At 47.3% G+C, this 17,069-nt stretch overlaps 3 protein-coding genes across 4 annotated transcripts; 1 reads left to right on the forward strand and 2 right to left on the reverse strand.

Moving 5' to 3' along the window:
* Positions 1-623: 623 nt before the first annotated feature.
* RMP64 (ribonuclease MRP subunit p64) lies at positions 624-6,506 on the forward strand (the record flags this gene model as incomplete). The annotated part of the gene is made up of 9 exons (XM_084226159.1): positions 624-777; positions 936-1,090; positions 1,859-1,935; positions 2,042-2,173; positions 2,518-2,595; positions 3,449-3,810; positions 4,466-4,527; positions 4,981-5,231; positions 5,672-6,506. The coding sequence occupies 9 exons, from the start codon at positions 624-626 to the stop codon at positions 6,066-6,068; spliced, it is 1,668 nt and encodes a 555-aa protein (XP_084082285.1). The 3' UTR covers positions 6,069-6,506.
* Positions 6,507-6,695: 189 nt separating this feature from the next.
* Positions 6,696-8,992, reverse strand: TAF13 (TATA-box binding protein associated factor 13). The gene is made up of 4 exons (XM_084226160.1): positions 8,942-8,992; positions 8,739-8,817; positions 8,149-8,246; positions 6,696-7,327 (listed from the first exon to the last, which is right to left on the reverse strand). Exons 1-4 carry the CDS (start codon positions 8,966-8,968, stop codon positions 7,157-7,159), a joined length of 375 nt encoding a protein of 124 aa, XP_084082286.1. The 5' UTR covers positions 8,969-8,992; the 3' UTR covers positions 6,696-7,156.
* Positions 8,993-10,407: 1,415 nt separating this feature from the next.
* On the reverse strand, positions 10,408-15,198 carry GTPBP8 (GTP binding protein 8). 2 transcript variants are annotated; one of them, XM_084226643.1, is made up of 7 exons: positions 14,884-15,198; positions 14,473-14,571; positions 13,864-13,994; positions 13,418-13,517; positions 12,910-13,028; positions 12,346-12,466; positions 10,408-11,745 (listed from the first exon to the last, which is right to left on the reverse strand). In XM_084226643.1, exons 1-6 carry the CDS (start codon positions 15,175-15,177, stop codon positions 12,382-12,384), a joined length of 828 nt encoding a protein of 275 aa, XP_084082769.1. In that variant the 5' UTR covers positions 15,178-15,198; the 3' UTR covers positions 10,408-11,745; positions 12,346-12,381. The 2 variants fall into 2 exon arrangements, with proteins under 2 accessions (XP_084082769.1, XP_084082768.1); XM_084226642.1 differs by having other exon boundaries at positions 10,408-11,748.
* Positions 15,199-17,069: the final 1,871 nt, after the last annotated feature.

Consider the following 17,069-nt stretch of genomic DNA (forward strand, 5'->3'; position numbering starts at 1 on the left):
GGCAGGTATCCCAGAGTCATAGGATCAGTTGGGTGGGAAAAGATCTCTGAGATCACTGACTCCAGCCTGTGACAGAACACCCCTGTCAGCTACGCCCTAGCACTGAGCGCCACGTCCACTCTTTCCTTAAAGACTCCCAAGGGCGGTGACTCCATCACCTCCCTGGGCAGTCTGCTCCAATGTCTGATCACCGTTTCTGTGAATAAATTCTTTATAAGGTCCAACCTGAACCTTCCCCAGTGCATTTTAAGACTGCATCCTGTGGTCCGGATATGAATTGCTCCTGGTGTGAAGCCGATCGCGCAGCTTTTTCAGCACGTTGAGGGCTCTGTGTGACACGGGAGGACACAGCTGCAGGGCTGGGGACTGGGGTCACCCCCAGGACCACGTCTGCCCCGCCTCACTGCTGCTGCTGCGCTGGCTCCCAACGCCACAGCTCCCGAGGCACACAGTGGAGAATTGCGAGGTTTAGAAAGTGTGAATAACACTCATAATTTATAGTTATTTCCCTTCTCGCTTGTAGCATTTGGAAACGTAGTGCATCAGCGCCAGGCCCCGAGCCATGACGGACCCCCGCGCGGTGACTTGGTCCGGCCCGCGACTCTCCCTGCCGGCCCGCCCGGATGGTGCCGCCCACGCTGGGCCTCGCCGCGCGCAGCGGGAAGATGGCGGCGCCCAGGGCGGCGTGGGACGGGCGGGTCGAGCCTTGGAACCGGCTGGACGTGCCCTGGCCCGCGAACAGCGCCACGGTGCCGCTGGCGGCCCAGCACCCCGCAGGTCCCGGCGCGGTGCCGAGGGGTTGGGGGGTGTTTGAAGCCGCTGCTGGGTGTTTGCGGTGGGTGGTCGGTCGGTGGGAGCCGGAGGAGAGGCCGGAGCGGCGGCGGGCGCTGGTGCCGGTGCCCGGCGCTGAGGCGGTGCCTGGGTCTTGCCCGCAGTGAGGTTACTGTCGGCGCTGCGGCGGCGGTGCGACATCGCCGGGAAGCGGCTGTCGGGGCCGGGCCTGGCCGCCGAGGGACGCGTCCTGCGCGCCGTGCTCTACGTGTACCACAGCAGGCTGCTCCGGCACCGGCCCTACCTGGCCCTGCAGCAGGTGAGCACCAACCCCGTCTGGCCGGCAGGGACACGGCAGCTGGGTACTCCCGGCCCCCAGTTACCGCTCCCCGAAAAGCCTTTCGAGTAGCACTTAGCCCCCGGAGCATCGTGCAAAAAAGGGTTTGTGAGCATTTTTGTTCTCTCGTGGTTGAGCCCAGTGGGTTTCTTGGCCCTGCAATTGCAGCAATTGCAACTTCAGTTTTCCTATACTCATGCTGAGATACTCACGCTGAAACCTGAAACAGGTACAATTTCATACCTTTGGGTACATGAATAACACAGGGATAACATTCTTAATTAATTGTAATGATAGGAAGGAGGAATAATAATCCTATTCTACTTATTAGATATTTTCTGTTTTAAGATGAAAAGTGAACACCTTGCCAGTTTTCCAGGAAAGAAGTTGTCAGCATTTTCAAATAACTGTTTTGAAATAGAGCAGGAATGGTGCTTACCTTCTTGATTTTTTTATGTGTTTTCCTTCTTGACATCTAGTAGTAAAGGCCCTTGTATACAGCAGGGAAATCATGCAGCACCAATTAAACATGGCCTACTCCAGTCCTCCATTTAATTCTGTATTTAGAATGCAGAGCGATGAAGGGATGTTTTTCATCATAGTGCAGATACAGAAATGTCCCGGAACATCCCATCACACAAAGCTCCAGTGTGGGCTGTTAAACTGATGATATAATGACAGTTTAATACAGTGACAGGTCTTAGACCAGTCTCTCAAAATACCAGTCAAAGGAGTTTTCTTTTCTCCCAGGTAGAGCAATGTTTGAAGCGCCTATGGAAAATGAATCTGGTGGGCTGCCTGGAAACTCTGGTAGAACTGATTCCCAAGTAAGTGTCATGATCCCATATCTTGTACTGTCCATTAACTCAATCTGCAGAGCTAAAGGAAGAGGATGCTAGATCGTAATCAACTCTTCATCCTTGTATCACACAGGAAAAATGCATCCAAAGCCCACGCAGAGTGCTTGGTTCCCAGCCAGCCTATGCTGGAAACCGTGGCTTTGAAGGTATTGGGAGGCTGCAAGCTCATACTACGTCTACTGGATTGTTGCTGTAAAGCTTTTCTGTATCCTTTTTTCACCACAAAAACTTTATCTTAGAGTTCACCAGTAGCACCTCATGAGACCAAAATGAGGTTTTGTGTAGGCCCTGTATTGCTGATGGACTTAACTGTGCAATTCATAGGTGCAACTTGAAGTTTCTTTGATAGCCAGAAGCCTTCTTTTCAAGTTATTATGTGGGAACCTCAGGCTGTTTGGCTAGCAGCTGTTCCCGCCTTGAGCCAGAACAGTATACTCATCTCCCAGATTATTCTAGGATATCGCCATGTGAATTGCCTCTAGTTGGTGTGTTCAGCAAGTCTCATTACATGCTGTTTATTTTTTTAACCTTAACTGCTGTGATCTTCAGCTTGTCTGTTAAACACCTCTGCTCAAAGGAATTCATACTCCTGAATACTGTGGCTTCGGGGCTCCTGAGCCGGCTCTGGTTTGTGTGTTCAAAAGTCTGTCTTGTTTGTGTCTGTCTGTTTGATGTGCCTGTCAGGGAGAAGGGCTTGTAATTAGGCCTTGCTGCTAAGGAGATTTATTCAGTTGGGAGTAGGAGAAGGGAGGTCCCTCCATGCCTTTGGACTTGATTCTAGGACCTGCAGAGTTGTACAAGTGGAAAGAGACTTCTTACACACTCTTATGGGAGGCTTTGTTCTTGGATCTTAGCAAACGATATGTACCTATAATGAAATCACAGTGTTAGTGTCAGTCTGCCACAAACACCTGGTACTCTCTGCAGCAAGGAGTAAGTCCCGCCTCATGTTGAAATGGGAAGGCTGAGTCAAACATGTTCTATTATACTACAGAGTTTTCTAGGGAAATTGGTTGTTCTGGTTTCTCTCAGTCTGGGAGAATAACTGCTGTCTGTAGCTGAAGGACTAACAACATTGTTAGAACAACTTTCTGTGGCACAAGAAATGTTCTAACTCCAGGAAACATAGAGCAGGCAATTGTATGGCATCAGGCCTGAGTTGGTGCAGGGTGCTTTTGTGGGAACACCTCATGGCACCTTGGATGTGACCCAACAACCTGATGGGTCCTAAGTGTGGCACTCAGCAAAACTCTATGGAAGTGGAGGGGCTCCTGATCAGGAATTTTCAAGTCACTCCTGCATTCTGATCTGGAACAGTTCCTTAAAGCTCAGACTTAAGGAAAGCAGAGTGATGGATTGTAAAAAGGTAAATTTGTACTGAGGGGAAACAGGGAAAGAACCATTGAGCTGAAGGTAGTTGTTCAGTGAGCATCATGTTTTGCTAGAGGAGACTCCATTCCTTTTTGTCCTCTGTCTACAGGATTCAGTACAGGTGTGTATTGCAGACCCTCATGTCCTTGTACAGTGCCTTGTCAACAATGCTTCATCTGGTATCTGAGACCCAACAGACCCCTTATATCAAGGGGTTTACCTTCCCTTCTGATATTGGTGACTTCCTTGGAGTTAACATATCTTCTGAAGCAAAGAAGCAAAAGACTAAAATGCTTGCAACAAAAAAATCTACCAACTGGATGAAGAAGTTCTTCCCAGAAATGCCAGAGGCAGTATCAAAGGTTGGGAAAAAGAGAAAATCTAAGACCTGTACAAGTGCTGTGAAAAACCATAGCATCCTGTGCCCCATGGACATTGGAGAGACAGTTGTGGTGCCCACAGCCAGGAGAGGTAAAGCCTTGTGCCAATGTAATGGTTTCTGACATCTCAGAGACTGACTGCAACTTCTGTCGCACAGGGCCAAGCACTTACCTACAGCGTGGTTCTTGTACAAACTCCCTGGCCTTGATGCATGTGCCCTTGCCTTTATAAAGCTGTGGATAATGTCAGTATCATGATTTTTGGGGGGTGTTTCTTTTATTCAGGATACAGCCGTGAGAGAAGCAGGTAATGAATGCAGTATACAGGTCCTGAAAATAGTTTATTTGTACTTTCCTGCTTTTGCATAGCTAAGAAGCTATGGGCACTGTCTCTAGCCCATACAAGAGTAGGTAAGGCTGTAGGTACAGGATGCAAGTATCCTAGGCTTGCTGGTTCTGAACTGTGCCCAGATCTTCCTCTGCAGTCAGCGCTATGGCCAGTTACTGCGGCCATCAATGTGTTTTTGTGAAGCTTTTATCCATTAAGTTTTCCTTTGCAGCCATCTGGAAACCTCTGCATGCTCTTCACTCTTTGCCAGCTGCAATGCAAAACTAGTGTAGTCCCATTGAGTTTGCCTGGAAATGCTGAGTACAGGTGTGAGCCTGCTGAGAGTTCTGTGGCATCTCTGTGCAAAGAAACAGAACCATCTCAGTGTTGTAATAGAAACTCTTTTCTCTTTCTGTAGGGGAGCACCCAGGGTTTGATGTGAAGAGCTTGCTTAGGCCATCCAGACATCCCACACAAGAGGTTTGTACGGTATTGTTTTATGTGTTAAGTTGGTGGTTTGGTTTTTTTTACACAATAGGTTGTTTTTGTATTTTAAAGACTCTAACACTTGAAACACAATATCCCTGACTGAAAGTGTCCCCTTTTCCTGCCTTATTTTTGCTTGTCTAGCAACTCAAGTTAGTGTGGAAGCTTTGCACAGAAAATCAATCACTATTTATTTCTGCTTAGGAATTTGGGCATTTGTTGGTTTGTCAAGTGAAATTACCAGAGACCAAGTCAGCAGTAGACAGAAATACAGATTCTAAATATCTGCCGCTTCTTTTTGTATTCCACAAAACAAGACTGCTCTTCCCTTTTCTCCTTAGAAAATAAGGAATGGTCTCACAACATTCTGTGTTCTGCTCCCTTCCAGCAGAAAGGACCAGACACATCATCTTTTTAAAACACTATTTCTGTTACTGTTTGTTTCAGGGTCTAAGCATTGCATCAACACCTTTTCGAGCAAAGTCATCACCACTTTCGTCTCAGATAGTAAAATCACAGCAGACTGGATCTCTTGTACAGATGGTCCAAACAGCTGCATCGTTTGGGGAGCTGTCAGAGGCACTCAGAAAAGCTATTCTGTGGTGCAAAACCAACAAATTCAAATCAGAAGCTTATTTTCTGCGTAACAAGTTGTTGAAAAGCAACCGGCTACACCATGTGGAGGCTCAAGGATGCAGGTAATTTTGTATGGGTGTGGGATTTCTGAGTCTAACATTTGTATTTTAATATTATGCATTTTGCTTTAGTATAGTGAAACACAGTGGTCTAAGCCATTCTTTTAAAACTCAGGATCACTAGTTCAGGTTACTGGTTGCTCTGACCATGGGCATTCTGTTTAGCTTCAGTCAGTTGTGATTTAAAAAGGCTTTAAAAGGCTATCAAATGTACAGTACTTAGGAGGGGGGATGAAAATGCAACTTAAATCATCTGCATGTTTTATGGTAACAAATGTATGAGGCAAGGGTTCTGTTTGTTCAGACTGCTTTGGCTACTATTGTACAAGTTGCTGTTCTGTTTCCTTGATATGGATAGAGTCGGGTAATAACTCCAAACTCCAAAAGAAGTGACACTTTAGTAGCTGATAAAGTTCTGTTCTGTAAACTTTGCTCCCTTTAAGCTTGAAGAAAAAGCTGCACTGTGTCAAAACATCTGTCTGTAAATACCTCCTGTACGGATCACAACACACACGCTGGCTAAGACAGCACCTTCGGGCACGGTTCTGCCGAAGGAGGATCAGATCATCGGCACTCTTGAATACAGCTCCAAAGACTGGTGGGCAAAAGCCTCCTGAGCTTTTTGGGGTCTGTGAGAACAGTGCATCACTCATCCTCCCAGCTTACCAAGATGGGTCTCCGAGTCAGGAAGAACATTCCAGCATTGATACAGGACCTGTCAGACTAAGTACAGCAGGGACCCCTAAGCGGCTGCTGCTGGAAGAAAGCCCTGGCCTTGTGTGGAAAGAAGCTGCTGAGAACACAGATATTGATTCTATTTTTGCAGCAATAGGTGTCTGATCCTGGACTTGAGGGAGGAAGGGGGTCAAGTCATTCTAGTTTTGTTTTGTTTTTTTTTTTTTTTTAAACTAACCCCTCTGAACCCTAATGGTGTCTCAGTAACTCATATCGTGAATTCTGTTAAGAAAGTAACAACTATTTTATTATGTTTTTGTAAACCAGCTTTTTTTTTAATGGCTGATTTTTATATTTTTAAGGGTGTTGCAAATAACTGAATAGTCACTATTCTTTTACCTACCCTTGTCCAGGAACAGTGACTTTGTTACCCTTACTCAGTGTCCCCTCTCTATTGCTTAACCACATGTTAAATGCTGCTGTCAAATCCACAGTGCAAACACATCCATGGCAGAAAGGCTGCAGCTGATCACTCACTGCTGCTTTGGACAGAAGACTGGCCAAAACCTTTCCAAGCTTTACACCCTTCTTTCTGTGCTGCTTTTAGAGGTGACAGCCTTGATATGCAGTGTTATTGCTGTTTCAGCATTTGTCATGCTTGTTCTGAAATGAGGAGTTAACTGAACTTACCTCCCCATAGCTGTTCCAGAAGTAGGGAAAAGCACAGCTGTGGCCTGTATTACCCGCTTTGTATGAACTGATCAATGTACATTTAGTTATGAAACGTGGGCACAAACATGTTTTATTCAAAAAGCATGTACAGAGCAAAGAGCACAACTTTGATAGTAGTTTGGGCTTAAGGTCTTTATACAGATAACCAAGATCCATTTTCAGAGTTTCCTGTCACAGGTATACCCAGTGACAACTGAAACAATTTTAGAGAATCAGGAATCATCAGCCCTTGAGCCATCTGATGCAACATAGGCATACGTGAAACAGACTCCTGACATTGCAGGAATTTTTAGAGCTCTTTTTCTCATTTCATCAAATGGTATAAAAAGACCTAAGTATACCACATACAATTAGGTAACATTTCAGCTGCTTGAATATGTCTCAGAAAAGGCTGGGAGTGAGGGCAGACATCCCAGCAGTTGCCTCCATCCTAAAACACCCTTCCAAACAACATGCATGATCTTACTTCTTACTGGGCAGCAGGTGCCCAAATAATGCCCCAGTGCAGCTTGTGCACAGGATCAAGACCCATAGTTTGCTTCATCAAAGGCTTTTCTGGCTCGTTTCAGTTCTTCATTCATAGTAAGGAGGTCTTTAACTCTGGCAAACTTCCGGGGGTCCTTGCGTATTAGAAAGACAATGTCCTCCACCTGCACCCGACCCTGCCGCCCGATGGACATGGCCTTGTGTGTCTGTTAGAGGGGAAAAAAAAGTCAGCAGTATTCCTTTGCCATGGTGCTTTTTTAAGGTCTTAATTCCACCTTAGTTCCTGTCATTTTATAATAAAAAAGTAAGCAATTGCAGGTTCTGGGCACTATCATCCTAGTCACAAGAGAACTTCCCAGTAAACCAGGGACTTACTCTGCTGTCACACCCCGAATATAACCACTGCATATGCATCACATAATGGTATCAAAAGAAAGGCCAGATTACACACAGGACACACAGTCTGCAGAATGGCTGAAGATCAGGCATCATTTGGAAGCAGTGTGAGGAAACTCTCAGAGGATAGTGTAGGGCATTTTGATAAGGATAGGAAAGACCAGCATTTCAATAGAAAGGGGAATGTCTGGATGTTAGAAATGGTATCCAGGTCTGGAAGAGAAATGGCCTCAGGCCCAAGAATGTATTCCTTTTGTAGGGCAGAGCTAAGTTCCCATCCATGTACGGACACTGGGCAAACACAGTTGACAGACTTTCAAATCTGAGCCATATTTTCTGTCAGCTGCACATACAGTGATGCCACAGTGAAACCTAAAGTCAGATGGGTATCTCCCCTCCTATAATACTAATCTCACTGCTACTTAAAGACTTCAGTGTTCTAAATCCCCATGGAGCAAAGTGCATAAATTTTGCTTTAATCTTGGGAAAACAAAATCCAAGTTTATGTTTCTCCTACTAATGCCATGAGTTTGGGGCCTGGGATAATGCAGTGTTTGAATCAGAGGTATTAACCTTCAAAAAGCTCATTCTGGTGAGGATGTTTTGACCATGCCATCTAGAGCTGACTTACCATTTCAGTGATAAACTCTATTACCAGGTCCTCAAGAATGTCCACTGATTCTGTGTAAGGGTTCTGGTCATCTCCGAATCCATACATCATGCACCTTACTGCACAAAGAAACACTCAGCATGAGGCTTTCATCCATTCAGTGCTGCATGCATCTAGTTAAGAGCTCACCAGCCTGCACGTTCCTGCACCAGGATGGCCTTCTCATCTGTCAGGCAAGACAAATCTTGAGGAAACATACAGGAAATAAACAGAAGCCAACAAAAGCCCTCCTGTAGGGACAGGAGCTGTACATACAGAAGAGCATGTCTGAGGACAGGCTCTCTGAACATTAATTTAGTCTGCAAAGCACTGCATAGTGACAGCGCAGCTGACTTTGGGCACAGAGGATACACTTTAGGTCCAGAGGATACACTAGCGATATTTTTGAGGGGGGTCTACATGGCAGATTTCTGCAACTGCAGCCAAGATACATGAAAGCGGCTGTTTTGCTAAGGAGAAGTGAGTTTTGGGACCCCACAGCTGTCAGCTCGGGGTTTCAGCTGAGTGGCCCGGCCGCGCTGGGCAGGGCTCTGTGTCCCGGCCCGACTTACGCTCTTTGGAGAACAGCCGCTTCCTCCTGCCCTGCCCGCCGTCCAGGCCCCCGCCGGCGTCCTCCGCGTCCTCTTCGAACTACACGGGCACAGCGGAGGGGAGGCCGCGGTCAGCGCCCGTCTGGCCCCGGCCCCCTCCCGTCGCTTTCCCGTCCGTGGCTGGGCTGTGGATCCCCGGGAAGGGCAGCCCCTCCACCACTCACCGGCACGTCCTCCTCCTCATCCGCCATGGCTTCCCGGCGGCCCGGAACAGATTCGGCGGCCCGGCCCCGCCCCGCGGCCCCGCCGAGCCGAGCCGGGCGGGACGGGCGGGGTGGGCGGTGCTGCCGGGCCTGCCTGGGCGGAGGGCAGCGCCGTGGTGCTGCGGCGTAGGTCTGGTAGCCCTTCCCGAACCTGGATATGACGTTCATTGTTGGATAACCAGATCGGGATAGCGTGGTTTGAAAGTGAGCTCGGGAGGTGTCTGTTAACCCCCCTGCTCGAAAGAGGCTCAGCCACGAGGTCAGAAAGGGTGGCTTTTCACAGTCGGTTTGTTCGGTTGGCAGGGGCTTTTCCTTCCCTTCAGCGAGGCACACTTGCCCATGTTCACAGAATCATAGAATGTAAAAGAGTTGGAATAAAAGCCCTTAACGACCATGTAATCCCACCCCCGCTGCTTGGACACAGACACCTCCCACGAGACCAGGTTGTCCAAGGTAAGTCCCCTCTTTCAGTTTGTACCCATTCCCCCTTGTCCTATCACTACACTTACTGATGGGCCCCATATAGCTTCTCTTTAGGCTCCCTTTGCATACTGGTTGCTATGAGGTTTCCACCTTCTGGATAGCACCTGACTCTCTCAACTTGTCTTTGTAGGGGAGGTCCTATTGTATTCCATACAGCTGCTGTCAGCCCCTTTGCTCCAGCCCTGCCCTTGAGCATGTCCACCGTTCCCCCCAGTTTGGTGCCCTAGGCACGTTTGATAGCAATGCACTTCCTCCAGATTACTTATAAAGATGTTAAACTGGACACATTCCAGAATCCATCCTTGCTGTATTCCACTTGTAATTGCCATGCAACTGGTGTATGAGCCACTGGCTTCTATGCTCTGAGCTCAATTGTTTAACCAGTTTTTACTGATCTACTAGCACACCTGTCCAGACGGCAACGTTCTAATTTTGGACACTTGAAAAAATACTGCCTTTGTAGTGTCAGGGTTGTGGTGACACAGGAGACCAGACACAAGACAGAGTAGAGGAAGAAAATGCAGAACGTACTGCTGAAAGACCAGGGAAGATGCACAAGGTGAAATCCTTTTCCATGGAAGCTAATACTCAAAATAATTTCTGTAAACAACAGCTGTAGAATAGGAACAGCTTTACCATATAATGACAGGAGCCTTAAGTAAAGCTTACAGACTGCAAACAACTAAAGACACTTCAATTTAAAACTGAAATGAGCTCTACTGTATCTGTATGCTGCCAGGTCCACCCACCACTCATCAATGAGGGGGAAAGACAGGGAGATCTTTTGTGTCCCTGGCCTGAGAAAGCGCAGCTCCTCACTTTGCAACTCAGCTGGTTCCTTAAGAACCTGGCAAAAAAAGTTCAGTAGTGTGTCAAGACATCTGCTTTCCCAAAGCCTGTTTCCATAAAGGCACTTAAATCCAAGTTTTACTGTTTATGGAGAGGATTTGATTTTATTTACTGTTTTGTCACAGGAGCATTGTCACACTCAAGAATCAAATTGTAGAATTGGCTCCTGCAAATGGCTGACCAAAATGCAGGAGTTATTCCAGTATCTGAAGCACTTCTGAATAAAATGAAGATGTATCCAGAGGTAAAACTGGTTCTTCTGGAGAAGACGGTACCTAATGTTCCATGCACACACATCCAGTTTGTTTGTACAAATGGATTAACTGGATGTATTTAAGTGGTCAGTAAAAGACTTCCTAGCACTGTAAGGGGTTGTAATGAAATTTAAGGGGTTTTGTTCTGAGGAGGGACTAAAACCAGAACTGCATTTTTTTACATATTTGAGGTTATTTTCAGAGGCTCTTCAGTCAAGGCTGAGGCCCTGAAAACTACAGCCTTGACAAGACTGATGTTTCTGGAAGATCCTGGTTTAAAGATTCTATGAAAAGGCCCTTCCTGAAGTGTTCACTTTCACCTGTTCCATCTGTATAGCTACTACTCCATTTCTAGGATCATGCATCTCTTGGGCTGGTTTGCCCTGCAGCATTTTGGGACTAGAGGTAAAATATTAACAGAATTACAGGTTTGATCACTAAGATGCAGAAGCGAGAGAGCCACATTTACTGCATTCATCTCATGCTCCTCTTCCTACATGTACGCTGAAAACAGATCTTGTCTCATGTCTATAGTGTGTTACAAGAAACTGCATAGTGAAAGAAAGTGGTATTTCTACTTCTTTTGCACTGTCAGAATGGTTTAGAAAAGAACTTTCCTTCTTGAGGTTTGAACGCTTAATCCAAGTAACTCTGACAACTGCACAACCACACTTGGCCACATTAAGACACAGCAAAGACTGAGTGCCAGGGTGTGACACAGGCACTTCATAGCTTCAGACTAAGTTTTCCTGTATGAGTGCTGCTATTGATGGCTCTCCTTTTGTCCAGTTCTGCCTTCTACTTGGACAGTTTCAAGTTCTCTTAGACACAGCTGCTGTGGGAAGCAGTTCCCCTAAAGTGTACAGGACACATCAGTGCTGTGCTTCAGCTGCCAGGGTAGAGCTGATACAGATCATGGATGGTGTGCCTCAGATCCGGCATTTCATCCACGTGGAGCTGCAGAAATCCATGCTGGATCTCAAAACAGAAGATAGATGCAGCACTGACTCATGACAGTGTGCAGCACAGGTCTCCTCTAGATGTCAGTCTTTTATTCCACTCTGTTTCAAGCCAAGACTCCTGGAAAAGCAGATCCCGTAAGAGATGTGTTCTTTCCTTCATCCTTGTGGAACAGGGACAACTCAACATCTGCAAGCAAGGCATGCTATCCTGCTGCACCTACTGAACAAAGGACACAGAAGAGTTACAAAAGTAAAATATACAAGACATCAAACACACCTTCACAGATAACAGGCTGGCTATCTCCACTCTGCATGGCCTTAGAGCAGGTAAGTTGCACAGGAGGTAGTTTTTGGCCCCTGCTATCCTAACCCTAACACCAGCTTAGAGAAGTAAATCTCTGTGTATCCTACGATTAACTGGGCAATACACTTTGCTTAATGTTATGGCTGTAGTTTTTCTTTTCTAGATTAAATGTCTCTTTATTAATGATATTACTAGACTGTCTCTAGTATCCTAAATATAGCAGAGGTTAGGCATGGAGTAGTAGATTTTTGAACATTTCAATGTAGGGAGAGGAAATGCTGTATTAAAACTTCCCTTCTCTATGGAGGTTACCTACTTTTTTTCTCCTTAGCACAATCATGTAGGTTTTCTGAAACAGTTTTATAATAACCTGGATTAATTCACACTGCAAACTTCCTGAACTGATGAAACTAATAAAGAAAAAAATTAGCTTTATAAATACTAATTTATTCAAAAATACTATATAGTAACTTGTGTTAATTGCAACAAAAACCCCAGACCTGTTTTTGGTACCTTTTGTTCCTGATGAGCCAAGCAGATCAGGTCTTTTCAGCTGGCCTCTACAGTGGGCAGGTTTCCAGTAACATGGGCTACAAAACACCTGAGCAAGTGAACCCCGGAGAACTCCACAGCACTGTGGAAACAGAGGCATAGATGTTCAGTGCCACATATTGATGTGTCTTGGAGTAATAAAGACAGACAGCCACTGGCTGTGCTCAGTTACACATCTCAGAGTACACCTTGGGAAAAGCCTGCACTTTGGCTACTCAATCCAACAATTGCAGCTCTTAATGTTATCAGAACTCCAAATAAAATAGGAAAGCCTGCTACCATGCAGCACAGGAATTGCTGCCCTGCTTTGAGAAAGGCCAAAGGAAGAAGCACCCTTGGAAACAAACATTACTCACTTGCAGAGAAGGGGGAAAGAAGGGAAAGGGCATTTCCCTATCAGGAGCCCACCCTCTATCCTTGGGGCACAGAGAGGTGCTGCCTCTAGACCATACAGACTTGTGTGGTATCTTGCCCTGCTGAACTCATCACCAGAAACACAACAGCAGCAGTGGAGAGGAACTTTACCTGACCAGAAACAGCTGAGGAAAGCATCCCTGAGTGCTCTCCTTTACAAACTTCTGGATCTCCAGTACATTCTTTAACAATAATCCCCTGGAAGCTCGGTCAATTTTTGTTAACACCATCTGCATGGATCCAGAAAGGGAGTATTCAGAGAAGAAAGAAAGATTATTTTGCTGTTAAGCTGGAACATCTGTAAGAGTCCTAGACTGTCTTACAAAGCAGTCTGAAAGCTCTGGTCATATCTAGGGGAAAAATGTCTAACACAGTTCACCAAAACTATGGCCTGCATAAGGAGTGTGCCTTTTCAAGCTGCTCAAGCTGAACGCTGAAAAAAAGATATTTAATAAACCACATAAAAACCCCTCTTAAATCCCATTTGTCTCCCTCAACACTTATTTTATTAACAATAAAGGGTTACTGCTTAGGTACCAACTTGCATAAGCTCAGGTAGAGGGTACCTTTCTAGATTACCTGTACTGTATAACCAACCCAAGAATGAAGCATTACCTACCACATAAGGAATCCCAAACTCTTCCAGCATCTCTACTGCAATATGATCTGTTTTCTGGAGTCCAACTACACCATCAACTAATAGGAAAGTCCTCTTCAAGCTGCCAGAAATACAAGAAACAGTAATTGTCACCATTATTTCATGTCTGCTCTGCTACTTCCAAATTCATAAGCAAAAACAAGTATCATGGGATCGGGGGATAGGAAGAGCCAAGAAAAGCCATGCATGGAAACTGAGGGTCAGCATGGAGCAGTACCTCAATCTTTCCTGCTGTTTTGACCTGTCTAAACATGAATGAGCGACAAGGCAGAAGCTTCCAGGGAAATGATGTCAGAACTAATGGATGAAAGCAGCTACCTCTCTGCATTTTCTCCCCTCATTACATGATGCTGTATAGGGGTGTCTGTCTGGCTTTCCCTGTGCTGAGGTACAGGTAGGTCCCTTACTTGTGCCGTTCCTGCAAATAGGCCTCCACCATCTCAACGAAGTCCTGTGGGGCACGATAGCCGTATCCTGGCATATCCACCAGAGTAAAGTACTTCCCTACTTTGAAGAAATTCATCTTCTTGGTGTGGCCCTGAAAAGAGGATTTGAGCCAAGATGAAGCACAAGAGTGGTTTCTAAAAAAGCTGCTTTGAAGCAGTGTACTAGGAGGTGCTCTGCAAAATATCTCTATACCAGACCCCTGCCTCCCCAGAGTGCTTTAAACTGCCCAGTCTCCTACCCATGTAGCAATCCTACACGGCTCTAATCATAAAATGGACTAAAAATACCTTAATGGGTCTCTAAGCTTGGTTCTTCTCAAAGGCCTTTACAGCACACCTGCTCAGGTACTGCAGCTCCTTCATCTGCCTCAAGAGCTAGGCTGGGCTCCTTCTGCCTCTTCCTGGGCTAGAGCAAGGCCAGTGCCAGCCATAAGGATGGCTACCAGAGCTGGCACTTTCTGTCCCTTCAGGCTACTTAAGAGCTTGTTCCCTCCCACCCTTCTCAGCCCTATTCTCTGAACTGGTACCAGCTTATGACCCAAAGGGAGGGAAGTTAAAAACGTCACTCACCGGAGTTTTTGACACTCTAACTTCCACTTCTGGAGCCAGTGAAAACAAGGCCCGGATTAAAGATGATTTCCCCACATTGCTTCGGCCGATGAAGCACACCTGTAGGGGGAGAGGCAGAGAAGGCACATCTACACCTGCCCACCTCTCGCTGCAGCCAGTGCTGGTCACTTCCCAGCCACGGACACGTCAGGCTGCCGAGCTGCACAACGGGTAACAACAACAAATAAACGATTTATTAAAAAGCAGCAGCAAGTGCCCTACACATTGCGCAGCGCTCTGACAGAGCTGCACAACCACTCCACCACCCCTTTACCCCCGCAGCTGAGCCCAGCCCGGGGCGGCCCGGGCGGGGGGAAGGCGCCGCCCCGGCACGGTCCCGGCCGAGGGGCGAGGGGGCAGCGTTCGCCTGACCTCGGGCAGGGCCGGCGGCGGGGCATGGTCCATGCGCACGGCCGAGCTCACGTAGTCGATGGGGTGCCCGCGGTCGGACCTGAAGAGCGCCTCGGCCCGCTGCAGGGCGGCCAGCCCGGGCTGGAAGAGGCGGAACGGCGCCGTGTCGGTGCCGGGCACCAGGTACCGCTCCAGCTTCTGCAGCGGGAACACGATCGCAGTGCGGCGGCTCCGCTCCAGCCGCAGCACCTGGGACAGAGCAGCCAGCGGCGGCAAGGCCCGGCCCGAAACACCAGCCGCCCCGGGCAGCAGCATCCCAGCAGCTGCAGGCGGAACGCGGCCCGCCCCGGAAGGCGGCGGGCGGGACAACGGGGCGGTGCCGCGGCTGTCCCAGCAGGCCGGGCGCTGTCAGGGCCCGGTACGGCGTGTGCGCTCGCCGTCCGCATCCGCCCCCAAGAGCCGCAGGTGCTGCCCAGGCCCGGTTGTTTGTAGAATCACACAGTATGCTGAGTTGGAAGGGCACGTAAGGATCAACTCCTGGCCCTGCACAGCACGATCTCCAAATCACACCATGTACCCGAGAGTGTTGTCCAAACACTTCCCGAACTCTGCCAGGCTTCGTGCTGTGACTACTTCCTGGGGAGCCTGTTCCTGGGCCCAGCCACCCTCTTGATGAAGAACCTGTTGCTGATATCCAGCCATAACATCCCCAAACACAACTTCAGGCCATCACCTCGGGTCGTGTCACTGGTCACCACAGAGTGCCTGTGCCTCCTGTTCATGAGGAAGCTCTAGATTGCAGTGAGGTCTCCTTCAGTCTTCTCCAGGCTGAACAGCCCAAGTGACCTCAGCCACTCCTCATATGGCTTCCCCTCAAGGCCTTCTCCATCCTCATTGCCCTCCTTTGGACACTCTCTAACAGCTTTATACCCTCCTTGTGTTGTGACCAGAGCTATACACAATATTCCAGGTGAGGCTGCCCCAGCTCAGAGCAGAGTGGGACAATCCCCTCCCCTGCCCGGCTGTGATGCTGGGCCTGATGTCCCCAGGACAGGGCTGGTCCTCCTGGCTCCAGGGCAGTGCTGGCTCAGGTTCAACTTTCCATTGACCAGGACCCCCAGGTTCCTTTGCATGCTGCTGCTTTCCAACTCATTCCCCAGTCTGTCCATACATCTCGGGTTGCCCCATCCAAGGTTCAGAGTCTGGCACTTTACCTTGTTGAACTTGACAGGGTTGGTGACTGCCCAATCCTTTAATTTATCGAGGTCTCTCTGCAGGGTCTCTGCCTTTGAGTGAGTCAACAGCCCCTCCCAGTTTTGTATCATCTTTTCAGCTTGGTGTCATCTTATGTCTGTTCTCAGGCCAAGCCCAGCCACACTGTCAAGCCGCTGAGGGCTCTGTGTGCTGATGTTCTGTTTGGCCAGGGAGCAGGGCAAAGCATCCATATCCTATAGACTGTCTACCTCCCAGCTGCAGCCACCAGTTTTCCAAGTGCTCTTCTGATAAGTAAAAAAATTAGGTTGCTTCAGGGAAAAAAAAACCAAACAACCAACAAAACATTTTTTCAAGGACAACCATGTAGAGGTCAGTTTTATTTTGAATAAAATAAACCCAAAGCAACCATAAAACTGTTCTCACCTGTGTTCACACTATAGTAAGAAGACCCCTGAACTTTGACTACTTAATTGATATGTATCAGAGTGCTGTTTTCCTATCAAAAAATACACATAAAGCTTTTTACATTGTTCTCCTCCATGACTACAGTTCATAGGGCTGTAAAACCACAGAAATAAATGTATGTCCTTGAAACATTTCATCTTCAAAGTACTGTAATTTTAACACCATCAAATGAAAGTAAACTTCATCAGTATCTTCATAAAAGTGATACGTGAAAATAACCTGATGTTCAACCTTACACCCAGGCCAGCCTGGACATCCTGTGGAACATTGCCTTTCCTTTGAGACAGAGACCCCTTTTTCTTCTGTAGTCACAGCTCTCTGTTTAAAGCCCTGTAATTCTAAATGGTTTCATTATTACAATGAATAGATTCAAGGCCAAGAAGGACTGGTAGAAGATAACAGAGGCTATATCCTACTTTCTTTGTATTGAGCTCAGTTACAAAGCTATAGGGAGAGAACTTTGATCCCTTAAGAATCCCTTAAGGGCAGCCAACAACATACATGTTTCTCAGAGATAGCTTTGAATA

Source organism: Fringilla coelebs, assembly GCF_963513975.1.
Source record: "Fringilla coelebs genome assembly, chromosome: 2".
Lineage (NCBI taxonomy): Eukaryota > Metazoa > Chordata > Aves > Passeriformes > Fringillidae > Fringilla > Fringilla coelebs.

What these genes read in the sequence shown, in the direction of transcription:
- TAF13 (XM_084226160.1), bottom strand. Translation starts at nt 8,968, where the DNA reads ATGGCGGATGAGGAGGAGGACGTGCCG. An exon ending in ATGAGGAGGAGGACGTGCCG is followed by an intron (nt 8,818 to 8,941) that starts GTGAGTGGTGGA and finishes GTGCCCGTGTAG; the next exon opens with TTCGAAGAGGACGCGGAGGA. An exon ending in TAGAGTTTATCACTGAAATG is followed by an intron (nt 7,328 to 8,148) that starts GTAAGTCAGCTC and finishes CCCCTCTAACAG; the next exon opens with ACACACAAGGCCATGTCCAT.
- GTPBP8 (XM_084226643.1), bottom strand. Translation starts at nt 15,177, where the DNA reads ATGCTGCTGCCCGGGGCGGCTGGTGTTTCGGGCCGGGCCTTGCCGCCG. An exon ending in CGCCGCCGGCCCTGCCCGAG is followed by an intron (nt 14,572 to 14,883) that starts GTCAGGCGAACG and finishes CTCCCCCTACAG; the next exon opens with GTGTGCTTCATCGGCCGAAG. An exon ending in CCTCAGCTGTTTCTGGTCAG is followed by an intron (nt 12,467 to 12,909) that starts GTAAAGTTCCTC and finishes CTGTTTCCACAG; the next exon opens with TGCTGTGGAGTTCTCCGGGG.